Raw genomic sequence first — 25,062 nt, forward strand, 5'->3', positions numbered from 1 at the left:
TGGTGGCCAGGAATAGTACTGGGTGGAATGGGAGTGCCCACTTTGCAATGTGGCACTCACTTGGAAATGTGTTCTGCGACGTGGTAGAGAAAAAGTCTGAAAAGACTGGGTGCTCTGTGGCACTTGGGAAGTGTCCCGTAAGTTGGTGGCACTTCTGGGATGGCACCTTCTGATGAGGCGGAAAATCAAATAGTGTGCGCGGCGTACGTCATACTTAAGGGCGTTCCTCACTTGGGAGACGCTGGAATGGGGGACCTGTAGGTCCAATACAGGTGCACGGCACTTATGGAGGCGTTCCTTGGTTGTGTGATCCGGGATAGCAGATACACTAATGGAATGGGCGTTCCGTAGGACGGACACACAGGTATAGTATGTCTGTACAGGAGGCGTTCCTTTTGGACAGCACTAGTAGTGCTGGTATTGCGGCACTTTGGGGAGGCGTTCCCTTGGAGTTGAAGGATCACTGACCCTTGTACATGGACACACTAATTACTTGGGCTTTCTGTAAGGACGGACACACAGGTAGAATGGCTACCTGTACGGCTGTGTAGGTGCAATGGCACTTATGGAGGCGTTCCTTGGGCACTGGTAGCGTGCTGGTGTGTCCCGTCGGACGACACTAAATGCAGTATACTCAAATATACTGAAGAGAAATGGCACTGCTCGTGGCAGAGTGCAATGGTGGAGGAGAGAAAGTAAAAGGTGGGAGTACTTCAGCACCCAGTCGATGGACAGTGTCACAAATTAGTGGCACTGTAAAATGGTAAGACCTGACATGCACTGGTTGTGGCCAGTCCTAGACTGGTAACGACTTCCTTGATGGAAGTAATGAAAGTTGCGGTGGCACACTGTGCGGTTTGTGCTTGCGGTATACACAAGTCTTTTGGGATACAGAAATGAAAAGACCACTCGGGCAACGACAGGTAATGGTAATTTGAAAATGCTCAGTCCTTTGCTGAAGTACTCGGTAAATGAAATAAATGCTTGCAAACTGCAATGGACACAGGCGCGTACGTATCACGCTCAGTGTAAATGAAAGACACAAGAGACTAACATAATGTTAATTCTGCATGCGTAATGGTAATAGAACGTAGTACTCTTGGCTTCGTGAATAATGGGTTTCTCTCTCTCTCTCTCTCTCTCTCTCTCTCTCTCTCTCTCTCTCTCTCTCTCTCTCTCTCTCTCTCTCTCTCTCTGAGAGGGTGAAAATGATATATGACGAAACTCCCTTGTATTTAATTGAATAATACTTTTAGTTTTAATAAGACGCAACTTGCGTTAAATGATTTACTTACGTTAACGTGTAATGAAAGAATTGCTTTGGATAAGGTTTATGAAAACGATAACGCGCTAGCGATGAACGATGTTTACGTTACTGGTAGCGGCTTGCGCTTATGAAATGATTTGCGTTTTAATATGAATTTTACAATGATGCGTTTTACGTTGACAATTTTTGTAATTTTACTGTACTTTGAAGATTTACGTTAACTTTATGTAAGGGTACTAGGTCCCTGTGACAAGTGAAAATGACGGTAAGGATTTTAAGCTGAAATGTTAGCAAACATTTGTAAATGGGAAAGGTTACATTTAGTATGAAAGGAAATGAAACTTTCGCTCAGCGAACGAGTGAGCGATGCTAGGTGAGACGCGTGGTGAGGCGAGCAGAGCGGGTTGGACAGCGTGTCGTTCAAACAGCTGATTTTCTGTAAACGCGAAGGCGATTTACACACACGAAATTTTAATATCTTATTCAAGGCGAATTACGTTAATTTCTCTGGCAGAATGATAGATACTAGTACTGAGATTAATATTATTTACGTTAAAACTTCAAGACTTACGTTACTTTGCTTAAATCGTTGAGATATTGCTTAAAGGGATAAAAAACATGGCTGCGTTGTGCGAAACGAAGGTTGGCTGGAAAAGCGCATGCGCGAAGCTTACGAGCTGGCCTGAGAGAGCGTGTACGGCGGTTACCAACACTTGGAATGAAAACTAAGTTAAAATGAATTCCCCTAACATATCACAGACAAAAGAATTGTTCACTTTTTTTGCCGTAACTATTAGTAGAACACTCCTAACTAGCTAGGCTTTCTAACACAACAATAAACCCTGGCAAAGCACTTCCTAGTTTGATCTAGTACTTTCTGGCGTCTATCTAACACATGCTTGTGTCTCGTCAGGCGAGGACAGTACAAAATAACAGAGAATTCGCGGGGCAAATTGTTTGCTTGCCGCTAAAATTAAGCTCTGGCGCTTTCGCCATTATAATATAATAAATTTCTCACTTAACACTTATTTAAAACACTTTGTAATAAAAATACTTAAACGTACCTTAAGCTAACATTTGTTATAAAATAATCATATTATATGAATGGTATACCTTACCGTGAGTCAGTGTGTGTCTTCTGCTGCAAGTGTGCTTTGATTTGCGCTTTGTAAAAACATTTACGTTTTACAAGGGATAACGCGATTTACAAGCTCTTTTTAAGCAAGCCCGGATTCGATGCTGGCAAGCAGTTGTCATTGTTACGTATGGGCCTGGCCTTGAAAGAGGTTCCAATACGTAAACAGGAATAGTTGAAGGAAAAAACAATAAATTACTTGAACTTACCGTAAAAGGATTTATAGTGATAATTTACTCCAGAGGAAAAGGTCGCCAGAAACTCAGCTAATTACTTTACATCTATTTATTTACAAGAGGCCGTTACTGGCCTGGAGAAAAAGTAAATGCAGCGTGTTCACACGTGGGGACCCATATATCTCTCACAAATGGATAGCTGGCTAAAAATGTGATTCACGTAAAAGCTGGGTTTTGAAATCTTGCGGTAATGCAACACTTGTGGGCGCAAAGACTTGGACACGTGACTCAGGGAATCTGGAAAAAGATCCCAGATTAGACAAGATAAAAAGAAAAAGGACTTCTTGCACAAGTTACGATTATTCAGTTCTCTAACACTGGGGAAAAGGAACTTTAATGTTTCTCTGAGGTATGCAATGCAAGGACTTCATTTGTCTGGGATGATCGCACAAGGGAAGCATGCGGCCATGAGGCAGTGCGGAACAAAGGGATATTCAATGGAGTAGAAGTTTGAATTTTGAAAACTAGGAGGTAAGGAACTGGCAATATGCTGTTTCACAAGACGTACCTGGATGCCATGATCAGTGGACCTTTGTGGAAAATGTGGCTTCCGGCTTTGTCTCAGGTCTGGAACTCGGGCGCGCCAGTAACGCCGTTAGGCCTAAGTGGGAAGGCTGGTTTTCGGACATCCGTCCGAGGTCACGACTGCAGCCGACTGAGAAAGATCGCAGGTGTGTTTCATGGGTGTTGGGGGTCAGCTTAACCCCCCCAGGAGCAGGGCAATCCTGGAAACAGAACATACAGCCAGCAGAGGGTTCACAGGAAAAAGAGCTTAAGATATAGGCCTAAGAAGTACCAGTCTGCCTACATCCTTCCCTTTGGGATATGTCCCTAAAGCTGACAAGTCTATTTTCCCCCTTCTACAAAGGAACTCCCTATCTCTGGCTGGCGTGTTTTGGTTTCCCGCCTAAAAATCAGCTGATATTTGGAGGAATATGGCTGCCTTTTTACAAATCAAAATATTTAACTAAATTCTGGGTAGATGAGGAGGTCAATAAACGTAGCATCATGCAAACACACTCAAGCATAAAATAGCCTGAATCAGATTTTAAGAATGAAGCAGATGTTGCTATTAAAGGAGAATGTAGATGCCAGCAAGTCCAATAATTAGAATAAATGAAGGGAAATGGGCAAGAGTAAGTCACAAATATGCACTTCCATGTATAATTAGTGAACATTAAGAAATTTTCCTGAAGATGGGTGATTCCATAAGTAAAGGGTCTGTAGTGAAAGAAGAAATCAAAGATGGGTGTTCATGAAGCACAAGAGGGATAAATTATAAGTATACCAGGGGAATTAGGCTTGGAGATGAGGAAGAAGATTGATCTAACCCCTTTCATTCTGAAAAGATATGACCCAACATGATGATGAGCTGTAATTAATGTAAATCAAGTTTCTTGCAATGACATCACAAAGACAGAGCTTGGAATAGGTGTTTTGACAACTCCAGGTGCTAGCCCTAACGACGGCAGAGTTTTCCAAATTAAACATTAAAGTCAGGGTGTGGACTTCGACTTCATGAGCCTCTAAACTTGAATAAGGTAAGCTGAAGAGTTGCATTATAATAATTTTAAGTAATTTCTTCATTTGGCCAAAAAAAAATTGAATTCTTGGATACCAGTCAATCCTGATGATGCCTATGCAGGAACAGACAAAAGGGAGAAGGGTGAATGAACTATATACAGTGAAGATAGTATAGAGGTCTTAAAGTACAACAAAAACTTGTCTTCTTGGTATGAGAAAGGTAGATAAGGAAGAACAAAGGAATCAGAAAGATGACATAACCTGTCCTTTTGGGATGTGGAAAGTAGAGGTTGAACAACAAATGAATCAGAAAGAGGACTATTCTTACTAGGAGTTTGAATATTGGCAATGAACTTCAGGCAAATGAGAGACTATTGACTGGAATTAAAACTTCTGAATATGCCTTGATTTTAATGGCATAGTTACAGGAGGCCCCAAGTCAAGCAAAATCACCTACTTCAGTGTGAAATCTATGAGGTGATCTTACAAGGCAACTTTACACTTATGTCAATCTTCGAGTTGGAGATTTCACCAGAACTCAAAAGATAGGTTTAAGTAAATGGTAGAAAAGTTCTGAAATATTCCTATAATTTTTCAAGTTGAGATCACGCAGAATAAAGATAAAAAATTAGATAGAGGGGATATGAGTGAACAATAGCAGCTTCTCATTTTGCAAAAGGATAAGAAGGCCCTGCTCAAAAAAGTGAAGTACTTTCTAGAAAGCTGGTGATTGGGGACATGAAAGTTTGCATCTATCATGTCTATGGAAATGAGCGATTCCCATTAGAGATGCCATGGGTTCCATAAGAAAGTGGTCAAGGGAAGAAATTTACTTAGCAGGTTGAAGACCGAAAGCAGTGAGAGACCGAAGTTGATAGAGGTAATGCAGAGAACTTTTATAATAGAACCCAGGGTTCCATGCGGATGGACTCCCAGTCCTTCTAAATCTCCTGAAGATAGCCCCATCCCTGAAGAGTGTAGGAGGGATGACAGGAAATCATCTAAAGCCACTAGAAAGACCAAGACCTCTTAGTTCCAAGAAGCCTGCTGTATGCAGGTTGTCATGGATGATGTGTCTGATTAGAAAGATGAGCTTTGGTGATAGGAGACTGGGGGCAAATGTCTGGGCAGATTATGATTATCAGAAAACAAAGGTCCCCAAGTTATGATTACGGATCTTTGTAGTAGAAGTTAATTTTTTTTCCAATGCTTAAACCAATTACTCCAAAAAGAGGTGTGGACCCATGTGGTTTGACACTCAGAAAAGCATAACCTATGTAGGATTCTAACTTGGAAAGATTGTATGACTCTGTGTCCCTATTTTTCATCATGACATTACTGAGGAGACATTACATCCAGCATATGTTAAGCACTGATGCATGACCAAGAGGAAGAATGAGACATTGAATTATGAAACTGGCTGCAGCAGTAGCCTACTTTTGCTAGTTAAGTACTGCAAGATTGTAGACTTATTGCAGGAGTCCATTTCTGAGGCTGACTAATGAGTAAGGTGTGAAATACAAATTAGGTATCAGCTTCTCTTGCCATTCAGTGTGGTGATCATACATGGACTTTTTTGTGCAATAAAACTTTTTATCATAAAAAGGATACCTGTAGAATTGCAGAAATTGGCCGGGAAAGAGGTCTACATTGCAATTACTTAGACAGTGCACAAGTTGACACTAGGATATTTAGAACGTATCGGTGCTGAGGATTTTGTCTTGAGGCATCCCCTTGGGTTATCCTATTATCTCTTCTGTCTACTGGGAAACGTCCTATGTTAGACCTCTTCTCTTCAACATGAAGCTAGAGGTCCTCTATTCATGGTCCCAGAATTGTTTGTTGGAGCAGAGGACTCTCCTCTGCCATCTCGGAATTCTTTCAGAGGCTGAGTGATGGAGTACCCACACCTACCTTCCTCAAATTTTCCAAGAAAGTTGCGCTCAACTCGAACTCTCTGATGTGGACATTACTATCCTGTATGCTCCATGCCCCTGAGGCCAGGAACTCTTCAAGATGAGCACCCAAACCTTCAGAGGAGGCTCATGAGTACAGGAACAATTCAGAGGGGTGATTTAAGGCCAACTGCTTTTGGCAAGCTCCAATGTCTTTGGTGAACCCTAGTAGCTCCTCAACCCCAAGCTGAGTAGAGGAGAGAGATTCTTCCCTAGCACAACCTTCTTTGCCAATTTCTTTTGGTGAGATGCCTCCAATCACTAGGATCTTTATCTCTTCATATGTGGAATCGATCCAGTATCTCTTACGGGAGATCTTTTCTGCGAAGCAGCGACTCGCATTTAAGGCTGGTACATCAGCTAACAAACCTGAAGTCTTAATGTTGGCTGCCCACCTCTAGCTGCCCCTCTTACGTTTCATCCTGGGTTGGAAGAAAGACTGATGCATTACTGGATTCAAGTGCACTCTCTTGACTTTCTTCCACCTTAACCCTTAAACGCCTAAGGGCTATAATAAAAATCATCTCCCGTATGCCTAGGGGGTCTCGGAGTGAGCGCCAAAGAGGAAAAAATAATTTTTTCAAAAAATCACAGCGTGCTTAGTTTTCAAGATTAAGAGTTCATTTTTGGCTCCTTTTTTTGTCATTGCCTGAAGTTTAGTATGCAACCATCAGAAATGAAAAAATATCCTTATCATATATAAATAATGCGATATATGATAGCGCGAAAACAAAATTTCATATATAATTACGTATATTCAAATCGGGCTGTGAGCAAAACGGTTAAAGCTAACGAGTTAATTTTTTTTCGTTGTATTGTACACTAAATTGTAATCATTTTGGTATATAACACATTGTAAAACGATTAAAGCAACACAGAGAAAATATTATCACGAAATGATGCATGAATTCGTAACGCGCGAATGTAAAAATTTTTTTTTTTTTTTCAGAAATTCACCATAAATCTAAATATTTTTCTAGAGACTTCCAATGTGTTTCAAAATGAAGATAAATGATTGAATATTACTATACTTTAAGAGTTTTAGCTTACAATTGCAGTTTTCGACCATATCGGACGAGTTAAATTTGACCGAATGTCGAATTTTTTTTATATTTTTTTTTATATGCAAATATTTCAAAAATGAGAAAAGCTACAACCTTCAATTATTTTTTGTTGTATTCTACATAAAATTGCGCACATTTTCATATATAAAACTCTATGAAACGCCTAATATGAAACGGAGCAAATATTCCAAGAATGCAACGTACGCATTTCAGAGATTTGCGGCTGAGAATCCGTGCGCGGAGGGCAGGAAAGTTTTTTCATAAATTCACCATAAATCTAAATATTGTGCTAGAGATTTTGAATTTGTTTCAAAATGAAGATAAATGACTGAATATTACTAGACTGTAAGAGTTTTAGTTTACAATTGCGTTTTTCAACCATTTTGGTCGAGTCAAAGTTGACCGAACGTGGTTTTTTTTCTATTTATCGTGATTTATATGCAAATATTTCGAAAATGAGAAAAGCTACAACCTTCAATTATTTATTGTTATATTCTACATGAAATTGGGCACATTTTCATATACGTATAAAACTTTATGTAACGGCTAATTTAAAATGGTGCAAACATTACCACAATCGCACGTATGATTTTTTCGGAAGAGTTACCGCGCGGACGTAAGGAAATTTTTTTTTTTTTATAAATTCACCATAAATCGAAATATTGTGCTAGAGACTTCCAATTTGTTGCAAAATTAAGGTAAATGATTGAATATTACTAGAATATAAGAGTTTTAACTTACAATTGCGTTTTTCGACCATTTCGTTACAGTCAAAGTTGACCGAAGGTTGAAATTTTGGCACATCATTATTTATATGAAAATATTTCAAAACTGATAAAAGCTACAACCATGGGTTGTTTTTAGTTGTATTGTGCATGAAATTGTGCAAATTTTCATATATAAAACTGTATGTAACGGCTAATTTAAAATGGTCCAAACATTACGACAATCGCACGTATGATTTTTTCGGAAAAGTTACCGCGCGGACGTAAGGAAAAAGTTTTTTCAAAAATTCACCATAAATCAAAATATTGTGCTAGACTTCCAATTAGTTGCAAAATGAAGGTAAATGATTGAATATTACTAAAATATAACAGTTTTAGCTTAAAATTACGTTTTTCGACCATTTTGGTAGAGTCAAAGTTGACCAAAGGTTGAAATTTTGGCACTTATCGTTATTTATATGAAAATATTTCAAAACTGATAAAAGCTACAATCATGAGTATTTTATTGTTATATTCTTCATAAAAATGCGCACATTTTCATATACAATACTCCATGTAATAGCTAATTTAAAATGGTGCAAAAATTATGTCAAAGTGACAAAATAATTTCTGAGATGTGTCAGTGATACTTTTTCAGTGCGATAAGAAAGAAATTCGCGCTTGCGCGCCTGCGTAACGATTGTAAACAAAACAAAACCTTGATCCGTGAACTCTTAGCATCCCCAAAGGCGCTTGATTCAAAAGTTTTCGGCTGGTAGGCCTATAAGTATTTTTCCGCGAATTTAAAAAAAATTTTATGTAGACGTAAATTACGTCCGTTCGGCACCCAGAAGACAATTTATCTCGACGTAAAATACGTCCAATAGGCGTTTAAGGGTTAACTATGCATCAGATGCCAGATGCCACAGATTCCTTGTATTTACAATCTGATTGGTTTTAATCAGTTTCCATTTGGCATCAGAAGATTTATCCTGTTGTCAAGACTCAGGTTTGTTAGCTGTGAAAAATACAAATTGATAAAAAATTTGTCATTTTGCAACTTCACATGGAAGGTATGGAAATTCTTTAAAAAAAAAAATTTCTTGCACCATGTGCATTTGCACATCTTCCTGTTTCCATTGATATTTTTTTTTTTTTTTTTTTTTTTTTTTTAAATTGGCTGACCTCAAAGTTTGCCTGGTCTGCAATGCTGCATATGGTTTTCTTAGTCTGTGTTAAAGACTTGGCCTTATTTTCAAGGAGCCAAATTTCACAGAAAATCTTCTATATATATACTCTTCTGCCCATCACTACTAGAGTCCCCACTCATTATTTTTTCAATGTAATTGAAGCATTTATTTGAGTGTAGATTTTTATATGAGAAAGTAAATACTTGATCATAATGCTTATCAAGATGCATTCTTACTTAAGACATATAACTTATGAAACTGATTTGCATTTTTTAAAACTTGCTCAAAGTTAATTTCATGTCTCTCCTGCCTCACAGAACACAGAATTGTTCATATATGAAACAAACCTTAGTCTTAACCCTTAAATGCTGACTGGACGTATTTTACGTCGACATTTTTTGTCTCTCGGGTGCCGACTGGACGTATTTTACGTCGACATACAAAAGTTTTTTTAAAAATTCGCGGAAAAATACTTTTAGGCCTACCAGCCGAAAACTCTTGAATCATGCACCTTGGGGGATGCTGGGAGTTCACGGATCAAGGTGTTTTGTTTACAATCGTTACGCAGGCGCGCAGGCGCGAATTTCTTTCTTGCCACACTAAAAAGTATCTGACATCTCTGAAATTATTTCGTCACTTTGGCATAATTTTTGTACAATTTTAAATTAGCCGTTACATGGAGTATTCTATATGAAAATTTGCGCATTTTTATGTAGAATACAACAAAAAAATACTCATGATTGTAGCTTTTATCAGTTTTGAGATATTTTCATATAAATAACGATGAGTGCCAAAATTTCAACCTTCGGTCAACTTTGACTCTACCGAAATGGTCAAAAAACGCAATTGTAAGCTAAAACTCTTATATTTTAGTAATATTCAATCATTTACCTTAATTTTGCAACTAATTGGAAGTCTCTAGCACAATATTTCGATTTATGGTGAATTTATGAAAAAACTTTTTCCTTACGTCCGCGCGGTAACTCTTCCGAAAAAAATCATACATGTGATTGTGGTAATGTTTGCCCCATTTTAAAATTAGCCGTTACATAAAGTTTTATATATGGAAATGTTCGCAATTTCATGCGCAATACAACTAAAAACAACCCATGGTTGTAGCTTTTATCAATTTTGAAATATTTTCATATAAAAAATGATAAGTGACTAATTTTCAACCTTCGGTCAACTTTGACTCTACCGAAATGGTCGAAAAACACAATTGTAAGCTAAAACGCTTATATTCTAGTAATATTCAATCATTTAACTTCATTTTGCAACAAATTGGAAGTCTCTAGCACAATATTTTGATTTATGGTGAATTTATGAAAAAAATAACATTTTCTTTACGTCCGCGCGGTAACACTAACGAAAAAATCATACGTGCGATTGTGGTAATGTTTGCACCATTTTAAATTAGCCGTTACATAAAGTTTTATATATGAAAATGTGCGCTATTTCATGTAGAATACAACTAAAAATAATTGAAGGTTGTAGCTTTTCTCATTTTTGAAATATTTGCATATAAATCACGATAAATAGAAAAAAACCACGTTCGGTCAACTTTGACTCTACCGAAATGGTCGAAAAATGCAATTGTAAGTTAAAACCCTTACAGTCTAGTAATATTCAGTCATTTATCTTCATCTTGAAACAAATTTGAAGTCTCTAGCACAATATTTAGATTTATGGTGAATTTAAAAAAAGAAACTTTCCTTCCCTCCGTGCGCGGATTCTCCGCCACAAATCTCCGAAATGCGTACGTCCCATTCTCGGAATATTTGCTCCGTTTCATATTAGGCATTTCATAGAGTTTTATATATGAAAATGTGCGCAATTCCATGTAGAATAAAACGAAAAATATTTGAAGGTTGTAGCTTTTCTAATTTCCGAAATCATTGCATATAAAAAAAATATATAAAAAAATTCGACATTCGGTCAACTTTAACTCGTCAGATATGGTTGAAAACTGCAATTGTAAGCTAATACTCTTACAGTATAGTAATATTCAATCATTTGTCTTCATTTTGAAAGAAATTGGTAGTCTCTAGGACAATATTTAGATTTATGGTGAATTTTTGAAATATTTGTTTACGTCCGCACGTTACGAATTCATGCATTATTTTGTGATAATATTTTCTCTGTGTTGCTTTGATCGTTTTACAATGTGTTATATACCAAAATGATCGCAATTAGTGTATTACAACGAAAAAAAAAGTAACTTGTTACCTTTAACCGTTTTGTGCACTGCGCGATTTGAATACAATTATATATGAAATTTCGTTTTTGCGCTATCATATATCGCAATATTTATACTATATGATAATGATAATTTTGTTCATTTCTGATGGTTGCATACAAAACTTCTGCCAATGACAAAAAAAGGAGCCAAAAATGAACTCTTAATCTTGAAAACTAAGAGCGCTGTGATTTTTAAAAAATATTTTTTCCGCTTCCGCGCTCACTCCAAAACACCTCTGGCACACAGGAGACAATTTTTATTTTACCACTTCGGCGTGTAAGGGTTAATTAACATTAGGATAAATCTTGTAGTGCCAACTGGAAACTGGAAAAATTCAATAAAATTTGTAAATGCAAGGGACTAGTGGTATATCTGTCCTCAGTCACAAGGTAAGTGGGACCACCCACATCCCCAGCAGCAACTCGTGATCTCACCGCCTTTGATTGATGACATTTTGTTTTCTCTCTCCTCACTAAAGCCGCTTTGGTTAGCCCATGTACCCACTGCAACCAGAGAATGGAGACTGATGATCACATGAATTTTCTTAGACTACCTATTAGGTAGAACTTTTTATTTTCAGTGTTGTCTTGTCCATGCCAATTTTTTCAATATTGCAGTTATCGGCATAGTATAGGAACTCCCAGGGGCCTTTTTTTAAGCCCTACTTTGTACTGTCCTCCATTTCTCAGGTAAAGAGCAAAGGGTTCAAGTAGACCATCCTCTGTCATAACTTTATGTAAATACAGCATTACAGAAAAGTGATTTGATGTACTAGGTTTATGGGTCTTTTTGGTATCCTTTGCTTTTTTAATGCCCACCTAATTGTTTAAGTGTTTTGTCACTGTTCACAAGTATGAGGTTTAAGATCATCCTCATTTCATGTTAACTTTTCCTATCATTGTCTTATTTTAGAGACTGCTTCTCATACAATAAGATTAAAATCTCTAGTTGAATTAATAACATAGAAGACCCTTTGAGTAAGTGTCTTCCACCTGAAAAAATATATTTAAGAGCTAAACTTTGGAAGTATGGGTTTACAAAAGTAGAGATTGGTCTCAAGCTACAGACCACTTATTTTTGTGGGTGTAGCCTCCTCACGACCTGTCAGATTACTACATACACGTTCTCAATCTCTTATCAGAAGCCCTCAGGGCAAGCTGCGTTACAGTTCTTAGATTTTTTGAGATCCCAGAACTAAAGGTTGCTCCTAAATATATAAGCACATTTCATTTCAGTCAGTGGCATTCTGTAAAACTCAGCAATTTAAAACCTAAAAAAAAAAAAAAAAAAAAAAAAAAAAAAAAAAAAAAAAAAAAAAAAAAAGTTATTTTGTTTATACTCATGTATCATCTGATCTTGTGTATATTGAGAGAGGGACTTTGGCAAGTTACGAGAAGATGTGCTTAATGTGCTATATGTTTTTTTTATTTATTTATTTTTTATACTAATGCTTGTCTCAGTTTTGGTAGATTTTACTGATAAGGAATATGTAAGTTAGCTTTTATAAAAACTAATTAATAGGCCTAAGAGCAAATGTTCAGTAGGTTAAATGCGAATCACCATATATTCAACCTTTACCGAACTTGTGGCATGCATAAATATTCATTACGATTTCTTACAATTAACAACCCCTTACTACTGCATACAAAACACTGGGATAAACAAAAGCATGAAGTGGCACAAACAACCAAATCTAGAAATAGCAGTTAGCTGATGTTAGTACCATAACTAACACAAGAGTTGCATTACAGCTCACGACTTATTAAAAACTTGCTCATTTTTAGTGTAATTCCATAAATAAAAATAAAATATTTCTTCAGCTTTCATGCAGTAGAGACGAAGGTGTTAAAGTATGCCACTATTAGTACTGTAAATTGAATCATCAGGTTATAGCTATGGCTGAAGATACAAATAATGAGCAGACTGCAGATTGTTTTGGAGGCAAAAGCAACATTTGAAACTGGCAAAATCACGCCTGTAGTAGTTCTTTTATTTTACTGGTTATGATTGAAGTTTTTGCGTATTTTAAACCCAGCTTTGATAATTTAAAAAGGAAACGTATCTCTGAATTGAGTTTTATTCAGCAACTATAACAGGTTATGATGGTAAAATGCAACTAGCAGATGATTATAAGAATGTTAACAACCAGAATGCAAATGGCATGTGGTCGCGTTTTTTATATTTTGTTACACAGGAATATGACAATAACACATGCAATGTAATTGGATAGAGTAAAACAAACATCACTCTCTCTCTCCTCTCTCTCTCTCTCTCTCTCTCTCTCTCTTCTCTGCCGCATCCTCCACAAAAAAATTCTGGTTGAAAGATTGTAAACTTCACTGACAGTAAACAAACAAATTGAGAAACAGCTGATTCCGACGCCATTTTAAGTAACTATGAAGTGTTTATTAAACGTTGTGTGAAACTTGTCAAGTTGTTAAAACTTGCAGATTCTCATTGGTGGCTTTCATAATTAAAAATAAGTAAATTTTTATTCATCCTTCATGCAATGGAGGTCTTAAGAAAATACAATACCACAAATTAAAGATGAAGGGTATAGCTGTGGCTGAATGAAATTAATATATGACAAGCAGGTTGCAAAACATTTTGGAATAGGTGAAAGCAATGCCCGGAAATGGCAAAATCACAATTGCTGCTTTTCTATTTTTACCCCACTTTGTTATTAGTATACAAGTAAAAGTGTCTGAATTATGTTACTTCTAGCAATTAATGACACTGAAGATGTCAGTAGTACTTATTCAGTTTAGATTTTGAGATTGTGAACAATATCAAATGCAATTGGCCTATGATCACAATGTTTATATTGTGTAATACAATAACAATATGATAATAATACATTCAATTTAGTACTGTAATTGATACAGGAAGCAAAACAACTTTTATTTAACTCATCATTATCATTATAAATAATAGCTGTACTATTTGTCTTTTACAAATGATTACTTTTCCCCAAAAAATATGTTACTAGAAATATGAACGAGATCGTAAAGCTGTACCTACAATATCAAAGCTAGAGGTAAAGTTTAGGAAAACTATTAGCACAGTTGTTTCATGCTTATGCCTACCAAGAAGTAGGGTCTTTAGAATATGCTTCAAACAGAATCACTATATTTGAGAAATTAGCTTATACCAGTCAAATTATAAGAAAGTAGCTGCTTAACCATTGGATTAAAATTCTTAATTCATATAAGTGTTTCCCAAAGAATTTGTTCTCATAATGGATCATTTATCTGACAAAGTACCCAATCATAAAAACTTAGGCATTGGATAATTTGGAGTGGTTGAAGAATCACATAAATTTTCTTTCATGAATTCTGTCCAAGACTTCTGTGTAGATCTAAATTAGGGCTTTTAACAGAGTTTATCATACAGTGGTACCTCGACATACAAAATTAATCCGTTCCGAGGTGGCCTTCGTAACCTGAGCTTTTTGTATCTTGAACCGCATTTTACATGTAAATTGCCTAATTCGCTCCAAGCCCTACAAAAAACACCACAGTAAATTTTATAATAAAGCTAAATTGACCAATAAACAATGAAACGCAACAATTTGGATCATTCAATACCTAACTTAATACGTACTACTAATATGTACCTGTAAATAAAGTGTATTAGTGTACATGGTATACAAGAAATACTGTACGTACATACGTACTTATGTAGTAAAATGTAGAACCTTACCTTTCGAGTGAGGCTATCTCCGAAAGTAGCGACAGAGGAGGAGGACAAACGGCAGAAAATTTGTTATGTAGTACGTACACTTAACTTTACGAAACACATTAAAAATATCAGGAAACAGACTAAACTTTACGAAACGCATTAACAAAACCGTAACACTTAATTTTACAAAAAAATTAAAATTAAATTTTGGTTTTTCTTTTTTCATTTTTACATTCTTTTTTACTTTATACTAGAGTTTTTTTTTTATACAAAATTTCAATTTTTTCACTTTCAACTTTGTTTTTTCGTAGTATCAATTGGATCTTCCTTTTTGCTTACTCCTATTAAAGGCCTCTTTAAAAAATAACTATCCAAGGAAGATTGCTTCTGCCTGCTTTTCACAATGTTCCTGAAACGACTTGGGCAAACGTCATCGAACTGTGCAAGCATACGACCTGTGTAAGCTTTTTCGGGGTGTGTCTTTTCTACAAATGATTGCACCTTAGGAAAATCAGCCAGAGCATCCTTAATTTCTGCCATTGTCACAGGGTCGTCTTCCTCCTCCTCGCCGCTGCTAGAACGATGTTATGTTGCATGGCCTCCAACTCCTTCAGGTCATCCGTCGTAAGCTCCACTTGGTGCTCCTTGAGAAGGTCATTGATGTCGTCCTTGTCGACGACCAGCCCCATGGACTTGCCGAGTGCAACGATCTCTTCAAGATCTGGTTGCAAAACAGTTTCAGGATCATCAACTGTTCCTGAATCTGCACCAGCTTCGCCCACGTCGAATCCCTCAAAGTCTCGGGCGGATACGGCATCAGGCCAGAGTTTCCTTTACGAAGAATTCAAGGTTCGCCTTGAAACCTCCTGCCAAGCTTGATCAATGAATCGGATGCATATGACAACATCGAAATGCTCCTTCCAAAATTCATGCAAGTTGAGGTTTGTGGTATTGGTGATGTTGAAACATCTCTTGAAAAGATGTTTCGTATACAGCTTCTTGAAGTTCGATATCACTTGCTGGTCCATGGGCTGGAGGAGAGGGGTGGTGTTAGGTGGAAGATAAAGAACCTTGATAAAAGCATACTCCACTAGGATATCTTCCTCGAGGCCAGGAGGGTGAGCAGGGGCATTGTTCAACAACAGCAGACATTTCAGAGTGAGGCGCTTCTCTTCCAAGAATTTCTTTACTGTCGGGCCGAAACACAGATTTACCCACTCCGTGGAATAAAGTCTCATTACCCAGGCTTTCGCATTAGCCCTCCACATCAATGGAAGCTTCTCCTTTAGCACTTTGTGGGCCTTGAAGGCTTGAGGAGTCTCCGAATGATACACAAGTAGGGGCTTCACCTTGCAACCCCCACTGGCATTCGAACAAAGTGTGAGTGTAAGCCTGTCTTTCATAGGCTTATGCCCGGGTAGCTTCTTCTCTTCCTGCGTGATGTATGTCCGACGAGGCATTTTTTTTTCCAAAAAAGGCCAGTCTCATCACAGTTGAAGACTTGCTGAGAACTGTAGCCTTCGTTAAGAGTCATCTCGTCTAACGTCTCAATAAAGGCTTTGGCCGCTTTCGTGTTCGAGCTGGCCGCCGCACCACCAAATGGATGCCAGTCCGTTTACAGAATTTTTCGAACCACCCATGAGAATCCTTGAAGTCTGGGGTTGGCGTCGATGTCCCTTCTCCTCCGTCGTCTTCGGCTTGGGCAATCAAATCGCCAAAAATAGTGCTGGCCTTGTGGCAGATTGCCATCTCCGTTATCGTATCGCCAGCGATTTCTTTGTCTTTTATCCAGACAAGAAGCAGCCTTTCCATTTCGTCGTGCACGTGGCTCCTCTTGCTAGACAAAATAGTGACGCCCTTGGAAGGTGTAGCTGCATTGATGGCTTCCTTCTGCTTAAGGATGGTGCCTATCGTCGACAGATTTCGGCCATATTCCTTAGCGATCACACTCGATCGCATGCCAGCTTTATACTTTTTAATTATCTCCATCTTTGTCTCCAAAGAAAGGATCCTCTTCTTTCCATGAACTTCAACTTTCTTGGGACCCATGACTACATATATACTGTACGTAATTAAGTTATGTAGTATACGTATGTACTAAAGTTCTCACACAACACAATAAAGTAGTACTACAACGAAATCACTAACGAATTTATGTTAAGAAACGAAATCGTATAGAACGAACGAATTCCGCGTGCTTACGATAACGATGCTGCTGCCGAGTGGCCGAAGAAGCATGCCGCTACATAGATGCACGATGGGAGAGATGCTGACCAATAGGAGAGCAGGATCTTATGGTGGTGACTAGCATCAGGAACCAATGGGAGAGCGGGAGGATGGTGGCAAGTCTACTCAGTTGGCGGCGCGCGAGTTTCAAAATTGTTATCAGTGGTCCGGGCAAATCTCGGGACTTTACAGCATCAACCTTTCGTATCCTGAACTATTTTCATATGTAGAGCCAAAAAAATCTTCGTATTTGCTTTCATAACTTTTCGTAAGTTGAGCCTTCGTATGTCGAGGTACCACTGTATTTTGTAAACTTATGATTCAGAGAATTACTGTACGTATTTGCTTTGTTGAACATTTCTTCCATTACTTTTAATGTAGGGACAATGCTGGAAGACTAAGTAAAGCTAAAGTTGTCAGGAGTAAAATTTACTCATTTCATTTTTGAAAATAGACAACTTGTTAGTCATATTATACAGTGATATTGAAATATTTAGGTATTAAAAATCAGTTTTAAGTTTGATTTTAATTTCATATAAGGTGAAGGAAATAAGCTTTGTTAGTTTCAATTGAATGTTAGAAATTTGAAAATCAGGATTGCTTTCAACACACTCCAGTAGGGTAATAATCCTAAAGGGTAAGATGGATTTCTTCAAGGTATATAAAGGTTTGAAAGATATTTATATTCCATCAGGCCTTACATTACTATTACTATTGAATTCTATAAGTTTTAATAGATTTAGATTAGATTTTGGTTTGTTTAGATTTTGCTCTGTACATATCGATCATTTGTATTGACATAGGTAGTCATTTTAAGAGAGGAAATTTATTTTTATGTTCATTTATAAATATTTGGTAATCCAAGATATTTTTTTTTAAATTCCTGCAGGTGTGCACCGTAAGTCATCACGTGCTGTAGCAATTAAGGTGATTGATAAACTGCGGTTTCCTACAAAGCAAGAGGCAGCTCTCAAGAACGAAGTGGCAATACTTCAGAATCTTAGCAATCCTGTAAGTTGTATTTTTTTTTTTTTTTTTTTAGCTTTATGCACTTTTTAGAATACAGTATTTAGTCATCATTTTATATATACCTAAATTAGTATAATATTTTTAGTGATTACTTTTGATTAATAATATATTTTCCATTTTAATATGTCAAATATGTATTTTAAGCTTTTTAGGGGTAAAAAACTTTAGACATTCCAAGTTTTTCTATATCTGGTATCCTTTATAATCTTCTTGGAACCTTTTTTCATATATTGCATGATTTTTAATCCTTTCATGTAGTTTATATGTAAAAACATAAGCTATCTGTATGCATTAATGAAAGGTAAAATGTGAACTCATGGTTCAGCTTAAGTGCCATATTTTCAATCTATAAAAAATGTCTAGGACAAAATTCTTGATGAAAAATAAATCTTCAACTAAATGTGAAGCATAGTTGTTCACGTTTAGTTGTTTAGGTCTCTCATACGTTATAAATAGAGCAGTGTTAATACTATACAGATTCTTTTAGAAATTTTTCCACTTCCTTTGTTTTCTCATGACTGTTAGTACTATAAAGCTTCTTTTAGAAACTTTTCCACTTCCTGTGTTTGCTCATGACCTCAGTATTAGTTTTGAAAAGGTGTTGTTTTGTGTTTTAATTTGCAGACATCAAATCCCCTCTTCTTGTCTGTGACTGCTTTCTCACATATCCATGTAGTCAGACATATTGCAATCATAGATGGCACACACTAACAATGCATACCTTTAGGTTTAATATGTAGAGATATACAGGCAGTGCAATTATATTAACAATGAATGCACTAGATGTTAATACATAATAAGTTAAGTCTCAGTATTCAGATTATTGTAAGGGTGTAATAGGGAAGATGTGGTTGCTTGGTAATAAGATATGACACAATATAAGATGTTAATTATGTTTGCTTCACCACAAACCTATCACTCATTTATTTACTACATTGGCAGTCCTCAGATGCCACAAATACTGCAGTCTTTTGTCTGATAGCCACAGAAGAAGAATAGCAGTCCTGTACATGCACCTTATGAATCCATTAATCCCAGCAGTTAACTGCCTTGCTTTTTATTCCTTTTCTCCCTACTTTATCTTTTCAAATTGCTCATTTTCATCAAGTCTGCTACTGTTCAGCATCATTTGGATAGTTATTAGCAGGAACTGTTTGAAAGCTTGCTGCCTCTCCTTCACCAAGTTGATAGTTTTTTCTTCCGTGATTTTTTGTAGATTTGATTATGTAGTTATGTTGACTAGGTATCGAGCGGTTAACTAGTTAATGAATTTTATGATATTTGTCATTCAGGTTTAATTTCAACTTACGATTTTTTTTGTATTACAGTACATAATTTACTCTAGTTTTTATGTCAGTGTTTGAAGAAGTGAGTGAGTGGTTTTCTATTCTCATTTTCATATTTTTACATGGTTTCTTCTTCTCTGCCCTTACATCTTTTTTTTCAATTATGATTCTTCAGGTCTGTTCATAATTGTTTGATTTTTTTAGGTGTGTATATTATGAAATTTATACCCTCGGTGTATTATGCCTTTTGAATAGTTTCATCTTTTTTATGTTAATTTTTTACTTTTTCAAATCTTGTATACTTTCATATTTTTATGTCCTTTGCCTCTCATCTGTATCTTGCCAACTGGGGTCATAATTGATTACTATTTGTTCATAACAAAACAAACCTGTGGTCTTAACATTAGGATAATCTTCTAGCTCCAGCTGGAAGTCCAGTAAAATAAATAGAAAATGTGTAATCCAGGAACTATTGGCATCTCACAGGGTATTTGGGAGCTCCCACAATGCCTTAGGCATCCCGTGAGCATTTCAGTTACTTTCTTACCAGAGCCGGTTTAGTTTGCCCATTTTTCTATTCTTTTCTATCCTTTCTCTGGGTGTGCTCAATGTGTGTGATCTTGTAGGTTTGTATAAGTTGTGAGATCATGGAGAATTTTGCCTCGCCAGTGAATCTTTCTTCGGGATCTTTAAAAACAAGGAAAATCCCCTGGAGTGAGTGGGTTTCCTTGTTTGTAATTTTTAACTTAGGTGTCTACTGATCCTCACCCAATATGCAGTAGGTGCAGAGAAAACGTATGTACAATTAATCCATGCTCAATTTGTTGTTGTTAGTCGGGGGAACAATGGAAAAAGTTTTATGAAGGGTCAGTACAAGTGAAAGGAGACACCGCCATCTTTGGATGACCAAGCATCTAAAGCTTCTATGTTCATCTGCGGAACAAACCTTCAGTCTTAACAATAAGATATTTTCCAAGTGCTGCTGGTAACCGGTTATTACAATCAGAGATTGTAAGCAAGGAAACTGTGAGATCTGGCAATGCCTGCGTGTACGAGGTGAAAGCTGCTCAGCAACCGCGCATACCCTGTGATGTTTGGTCTTTTCCTAACCGCTTTGGAGAGTAGACGCTTGCTCTTTGCTCTCCTTCCAAGTTGGTTGTTTTTTTTTGGCCCGTGTTCTGTTCTTTCAGTGTGTTGTGTGTGTGTGGTATTGGGTTATGGCTTCCTCCGAGTCTCCATGACCTTGCCAAGGCATGTGCCCAGGTGTCCAAGGGTTCCTGTGCTCGAGATTTATGGCATCTTCAAGAGGTTGGACACTGTTTTGGAAGAGAAGTTCTCTGCATTTGCTACGAAGGAGACTGTTAAACAGAAGATCTCTTTTCCTCTTCCTGCTGCTAAGAGATCTTGTAAATGACCTCGTAGGGAAGAAGTTGCTTTTCGTTCTCCTTCTTTGCCGCCATCGCTGCCTCGTCATCCCATCAGACGTTGGAGGGTCAAGGACTGCGATTTTGCCTTCTTCAAGCAGAGGGAGTGTTTCGCTTTCTTCCTCTCACGTCTGTCTCTCTCCCACGCACATCTGTGGTCGTTCTACCAAGAGGAGCGCTTCTCCATCTTGGGTTAGCATTCGTGGTTCTGACAGTGGAGCCTGTGGGAAGAAGTCTTCCTCTCTGTTGCTGCTTGGCCAGGTCTCCTCTGTGCATGCTGGTAATCCATCAACGTCTTCCCTTCACAGCCGTGTCTCCACATGGACGTGTTCATGACAATTTGATTGTGGAGCCTTTATCTTCTGTACACGGACATGTCTCTGGCTTGCATGTACGTGCGGGTGTGATTGGAAATGCCCCTCCTTGGTCTGCCTCGGTGCCATTTTGTTCCAACTATGAATGATGCTGTTCCATATGTTTCGTCACTGGTATTTGATGCTTCCCATACCACGTCGGTTTCTTCTAATGATTTGTCATTGGAGGCATCAGGTGGGATTTTGGGCAGTTTTTTACCTAATTATACTCCTTCCTTTCCTGGGGGGAAGAGGAGGAGCATTGCCATCTTTGCTGTATGTATACGGGTTGCGCCTTTGTATAGGATGGCGACCCGTTGAATGTTATATCTTGCAACTGTTGTATGCAAGCATTATTGTTCCACTTCCCATTCTCGTCTGAGTGACATCAATGTAGAGATTTCTAGTTTCCCATTTGGTTTCTTCTTCATTATAGGGGAGATGACTCAAACTCCTTGAGTTAAACTTAACAGCTTTATTACAAACTCCATCACAGGAGTATAGGAAGAGTTAGTCAAATGACTGCTCTGTTTGAAGAGAAGTAGTGAACTGATAATACAAAGTCGTTCACATCAATAGCAGACAATAGCTATCTCAGCATAGACAATATACAGACATACTAACATGTGACTCGGAAGTCACGTGTTTCCTCTGCAGGTGATAGGTCACCAGCTTTCTCATAGAAAGGCGCTGTGACATGTTTACAAGATAGTGTCAACTGATTACACAGGCAAATGCAAACCAGGCCACTGCAAGCATAGCACGGCATGGTCTAGTTTACGTCCTGTTGATGAATACCTATCACGCTCCTATCTCGCCTGTGACCCCTTGGGTCATGGGCTTATTTACAGATATGGAAAATATCTGTTTAAAAATGTATTCATTACATATGTTCCAGCTCTTGATACGCTCAGGATGGAGGGGATGTGGGTGGCATTAGGCATATCAGGGGTACCGACCTTGGATGGGTTGTCGTCTTATTATATGATGTCACGCTTCCCTCCGGGTCATCCATCTATGAGTGTCCCTCCTCCCCCTGGTCTACAGGTTATGGCGGGCAAACAGTATGACAGCTGCGGCACATAGGATTCCAACGTCACAGAATTTGGGAAATAACTTTGTGGTCCCCACAGGGATTCCATCAGTATCTACACAGCGTCCTCCTTCAAGGCGGCGATGTCACAGCCTACTCCCACTCTTTGGTGTCGACAGATGTAACTATGATTTCAGACTAGCATGCACATTTATGGAGAAGTTTCAAGCTTTAGAAGAGAAGATAAATAAGACAGGCAAGAAAAGAAACATAAATCGTCTTCTTGTTCTTGTACTTCTTCATCTAGTGTGGCTTCATCGCAAGATTCGGTAACGTCAGTGCGTGCACCAGTCAAGCGTTGGAGGATAAGGGATTTCGTGGCTGATCCTTGTGCCAAGGGAGAAGATATATTTTTTCTTCACCTTTGAGCCAGGACTGTCACATCCCTATAAAAAAAAAGCGCAGCAGATAGTTGCTAGTGCTGGAAAGCAAATTGGCAGCCATCATTTGGATACGCTGGTACGGCCGAAGGGATCGACAAACACTGGGGTGGAAGAGGCTGGGACTATGGTGCCAACCGTGATGGGAAAGACTTTTCAAGATACTCCGCAGTTTTTTGTCATGCAAATCCTCGCAAGGAATTATCCACCAGTAATTCTGAAACAATCCAAAAAATCTAGATGCAAGTACAAAGTGATTTGCAGGAGCTTAGGCCATCTTCATCTTCTGTTAGTAGTTTCCAGGTACAGAACTTCAGCCATGTTCACATGTTTGGTTTGTCTTTTCAGCCAGTATCAAAACCTTGGCTGTAACTATAGGGCCATCAGTTGACTCCAAGAATAATACAGCCTCAAAAGGAATTTGCCACACCATTGTTACCATCAGTCAAGTTGTTACCATCAGTCAGGAAGCATGGTTGTGTACCATGCATGGGCCTTAACCATGTTGTCTTTCATTAGTTATTGCTGTAAATCACAGAAGTATGGTCTTGTCTGTATTTGCCTAAGGACTCTTCCTCATTCATGAGGATTCCCAGCCGTGTTTCAGAAACAATACAGATGTTATGCCTATCTCTGTGGTCAGTCAGTCCACTAGGGTATGTTGGAATGCCCTATTGGTTGCCTTTGCTGGACACAACTCTTAGGAGTTTGCAATGCTGGACCCATGGTGGTGTCTGTCTTTTCCTTCAGTCGTGTCTTACCTGGGCAAGTTGAATGCCTGGGACCATGGCTAAGTTTGCCTGCTAACAGGCAATCATCTCACAATTCTAGGACATATCATCTTTTTAAGGTATTAAGGACACCAATATTAGCCTAATGTACATTATGGATTTGTTGTGGTACAAGGAAAAACAAGTAACTGCTGGGATCTGTGCATCCATTAGGTGCTTGCACAGAGGTGTTACCATTCTTCTGTCTGTTAAACAAGCGATTGTTGTTTCCTAAGGATTGAAAAACTGTGCATGCATGCTATAAATATGAGTGACAGGTTTTTATGAAAAAATCCATGTTGATAGATTGTGTTTGGGAATTGAGATCTACAAAGATAGGACTGTAGCAGTAGATCCCCAGGCTGATTTGGTTAGCAATCAAATCTTGAAGCAGTTTCAGATATCACCCTATGTAGACAAACACTGTTAACAATGATGAAGGTCTGTGTGTTTATCACATACAGTCAGTTAGTGCCCATTCGTAACATGTCCTGTATATACTGCTGAACCAAACCTATTTAAGGATGTCTTAACCAGACTAGTCAAGTATTGATAGTAGTTGGTTTTTCATGTACTGAAACTTAAAGATGGATCCATTAATGTAATGGTCTGATTAGCAGGAATTAGCCTTTGCTGGCTTTTAACTTGTATAAGAACCAGTGGAGAGTGCTTGTTGACATTCCATGTGGAGTTTAGATAACTGGATTCAATAAACTGATAAAACTTTCCAAGTTAAGTACTTTTATGGAATAAATATAAAACATGAAAGGGAGGCAACAGACAGTATTAATTGCAGATAAGTGAAGATGTTCTGTGAAGGTAGTCAATGTTAATTTTGTCAAATGTGTAGCCTACAAGAACTTGGTGGTAGTACTATATTTAGTAATTAGAATTGAAATGAATCCATATAATGTTATCAAGTTCTGTGTTAGGTTATTCTAGAAAATGTGTGTTACAAGATTGTATTGATCAGAGGTATGCGGTTTGTAGTCACTCAGTTACGAGGAATTCACTTTTGTTCTTGTCGATCTTCAGTGTCCTAATTATGATTCCAGAATGTGTTATATCTACTGGTGGGCTTTGTGAGGATGACTGTATTGATTGAATTGTGAGTATGGTTGCTTTCTCATTGCTACTTATTTTTATCCTCAAGAAAATATTCTTGTTTTGGCATGATTTTCACTAATTGTACATATAACCCACTTCAGTACAGTAATCTGTATTGGACAAGACCTACTGTATTGAAGGTTTGTTTTTCTCTACCTTTTGAGTTGTATATTTTAGATTTGTTTTATCCTTTTATTTTTCCTTTCTTAAGTAACTTCAAACCACTCGCCATGTTGAAGTACATTTTGATATTGTCATGTCGAACATTGAGGCTAGTATGAAATGTTTGCAATGATTTACAGCATTATATGTAATGACACATTGCCAGCATCATTGTGAATGTTAAGAATTTTGACTCAGTTGTCAGGTTACGTTACTTAATGATGTGTCTTGACAAAA

At 37.7% G+C, this 25,062-nt stretch overlaps 1 protein-coding gene across 8 annotated transcripts in view; it reads left to right on the top strand.

Moving 5' to 3' along the window:
• Window positions 1–25,062, top strand: part of LOC135224616 (serine/threonine-protein kinase D3-like) — a 459,833-nt gene that overhangs the window by 367,598 nt on the left and 67,173 nt on the right. For all 8 annotated transcript variants that reach the window (XM_064263796.1, XM_064263793.1, XM_064263797.1 and 5 more), the window contains one exon: window positions 18,111–18,232. In XM_064263796.1, coding sequence (XP_064119866.1) covers window positions 18,111–18,232 — 122 coding nt within the window. The remainder of the gene's footprint in view (window positions 1–18,110; window positions 18,233–25,062) is intronic.

The sequence above is a fragment of the Macrobrachium nipponense genome, chromosome 12 (assembly GCF_015104395.2).
Source record: "Macrobrachium nipponense isolate FS-2020 chromosome 12, ASM1510439v2, whole genome shotgun sequence".
NCBI lineage: Eukaryota > Metazoa > Arthropoda > Malacostraca > Decapoda > Palaemonidae > Macrobrachium > Macrobrachium nipponense.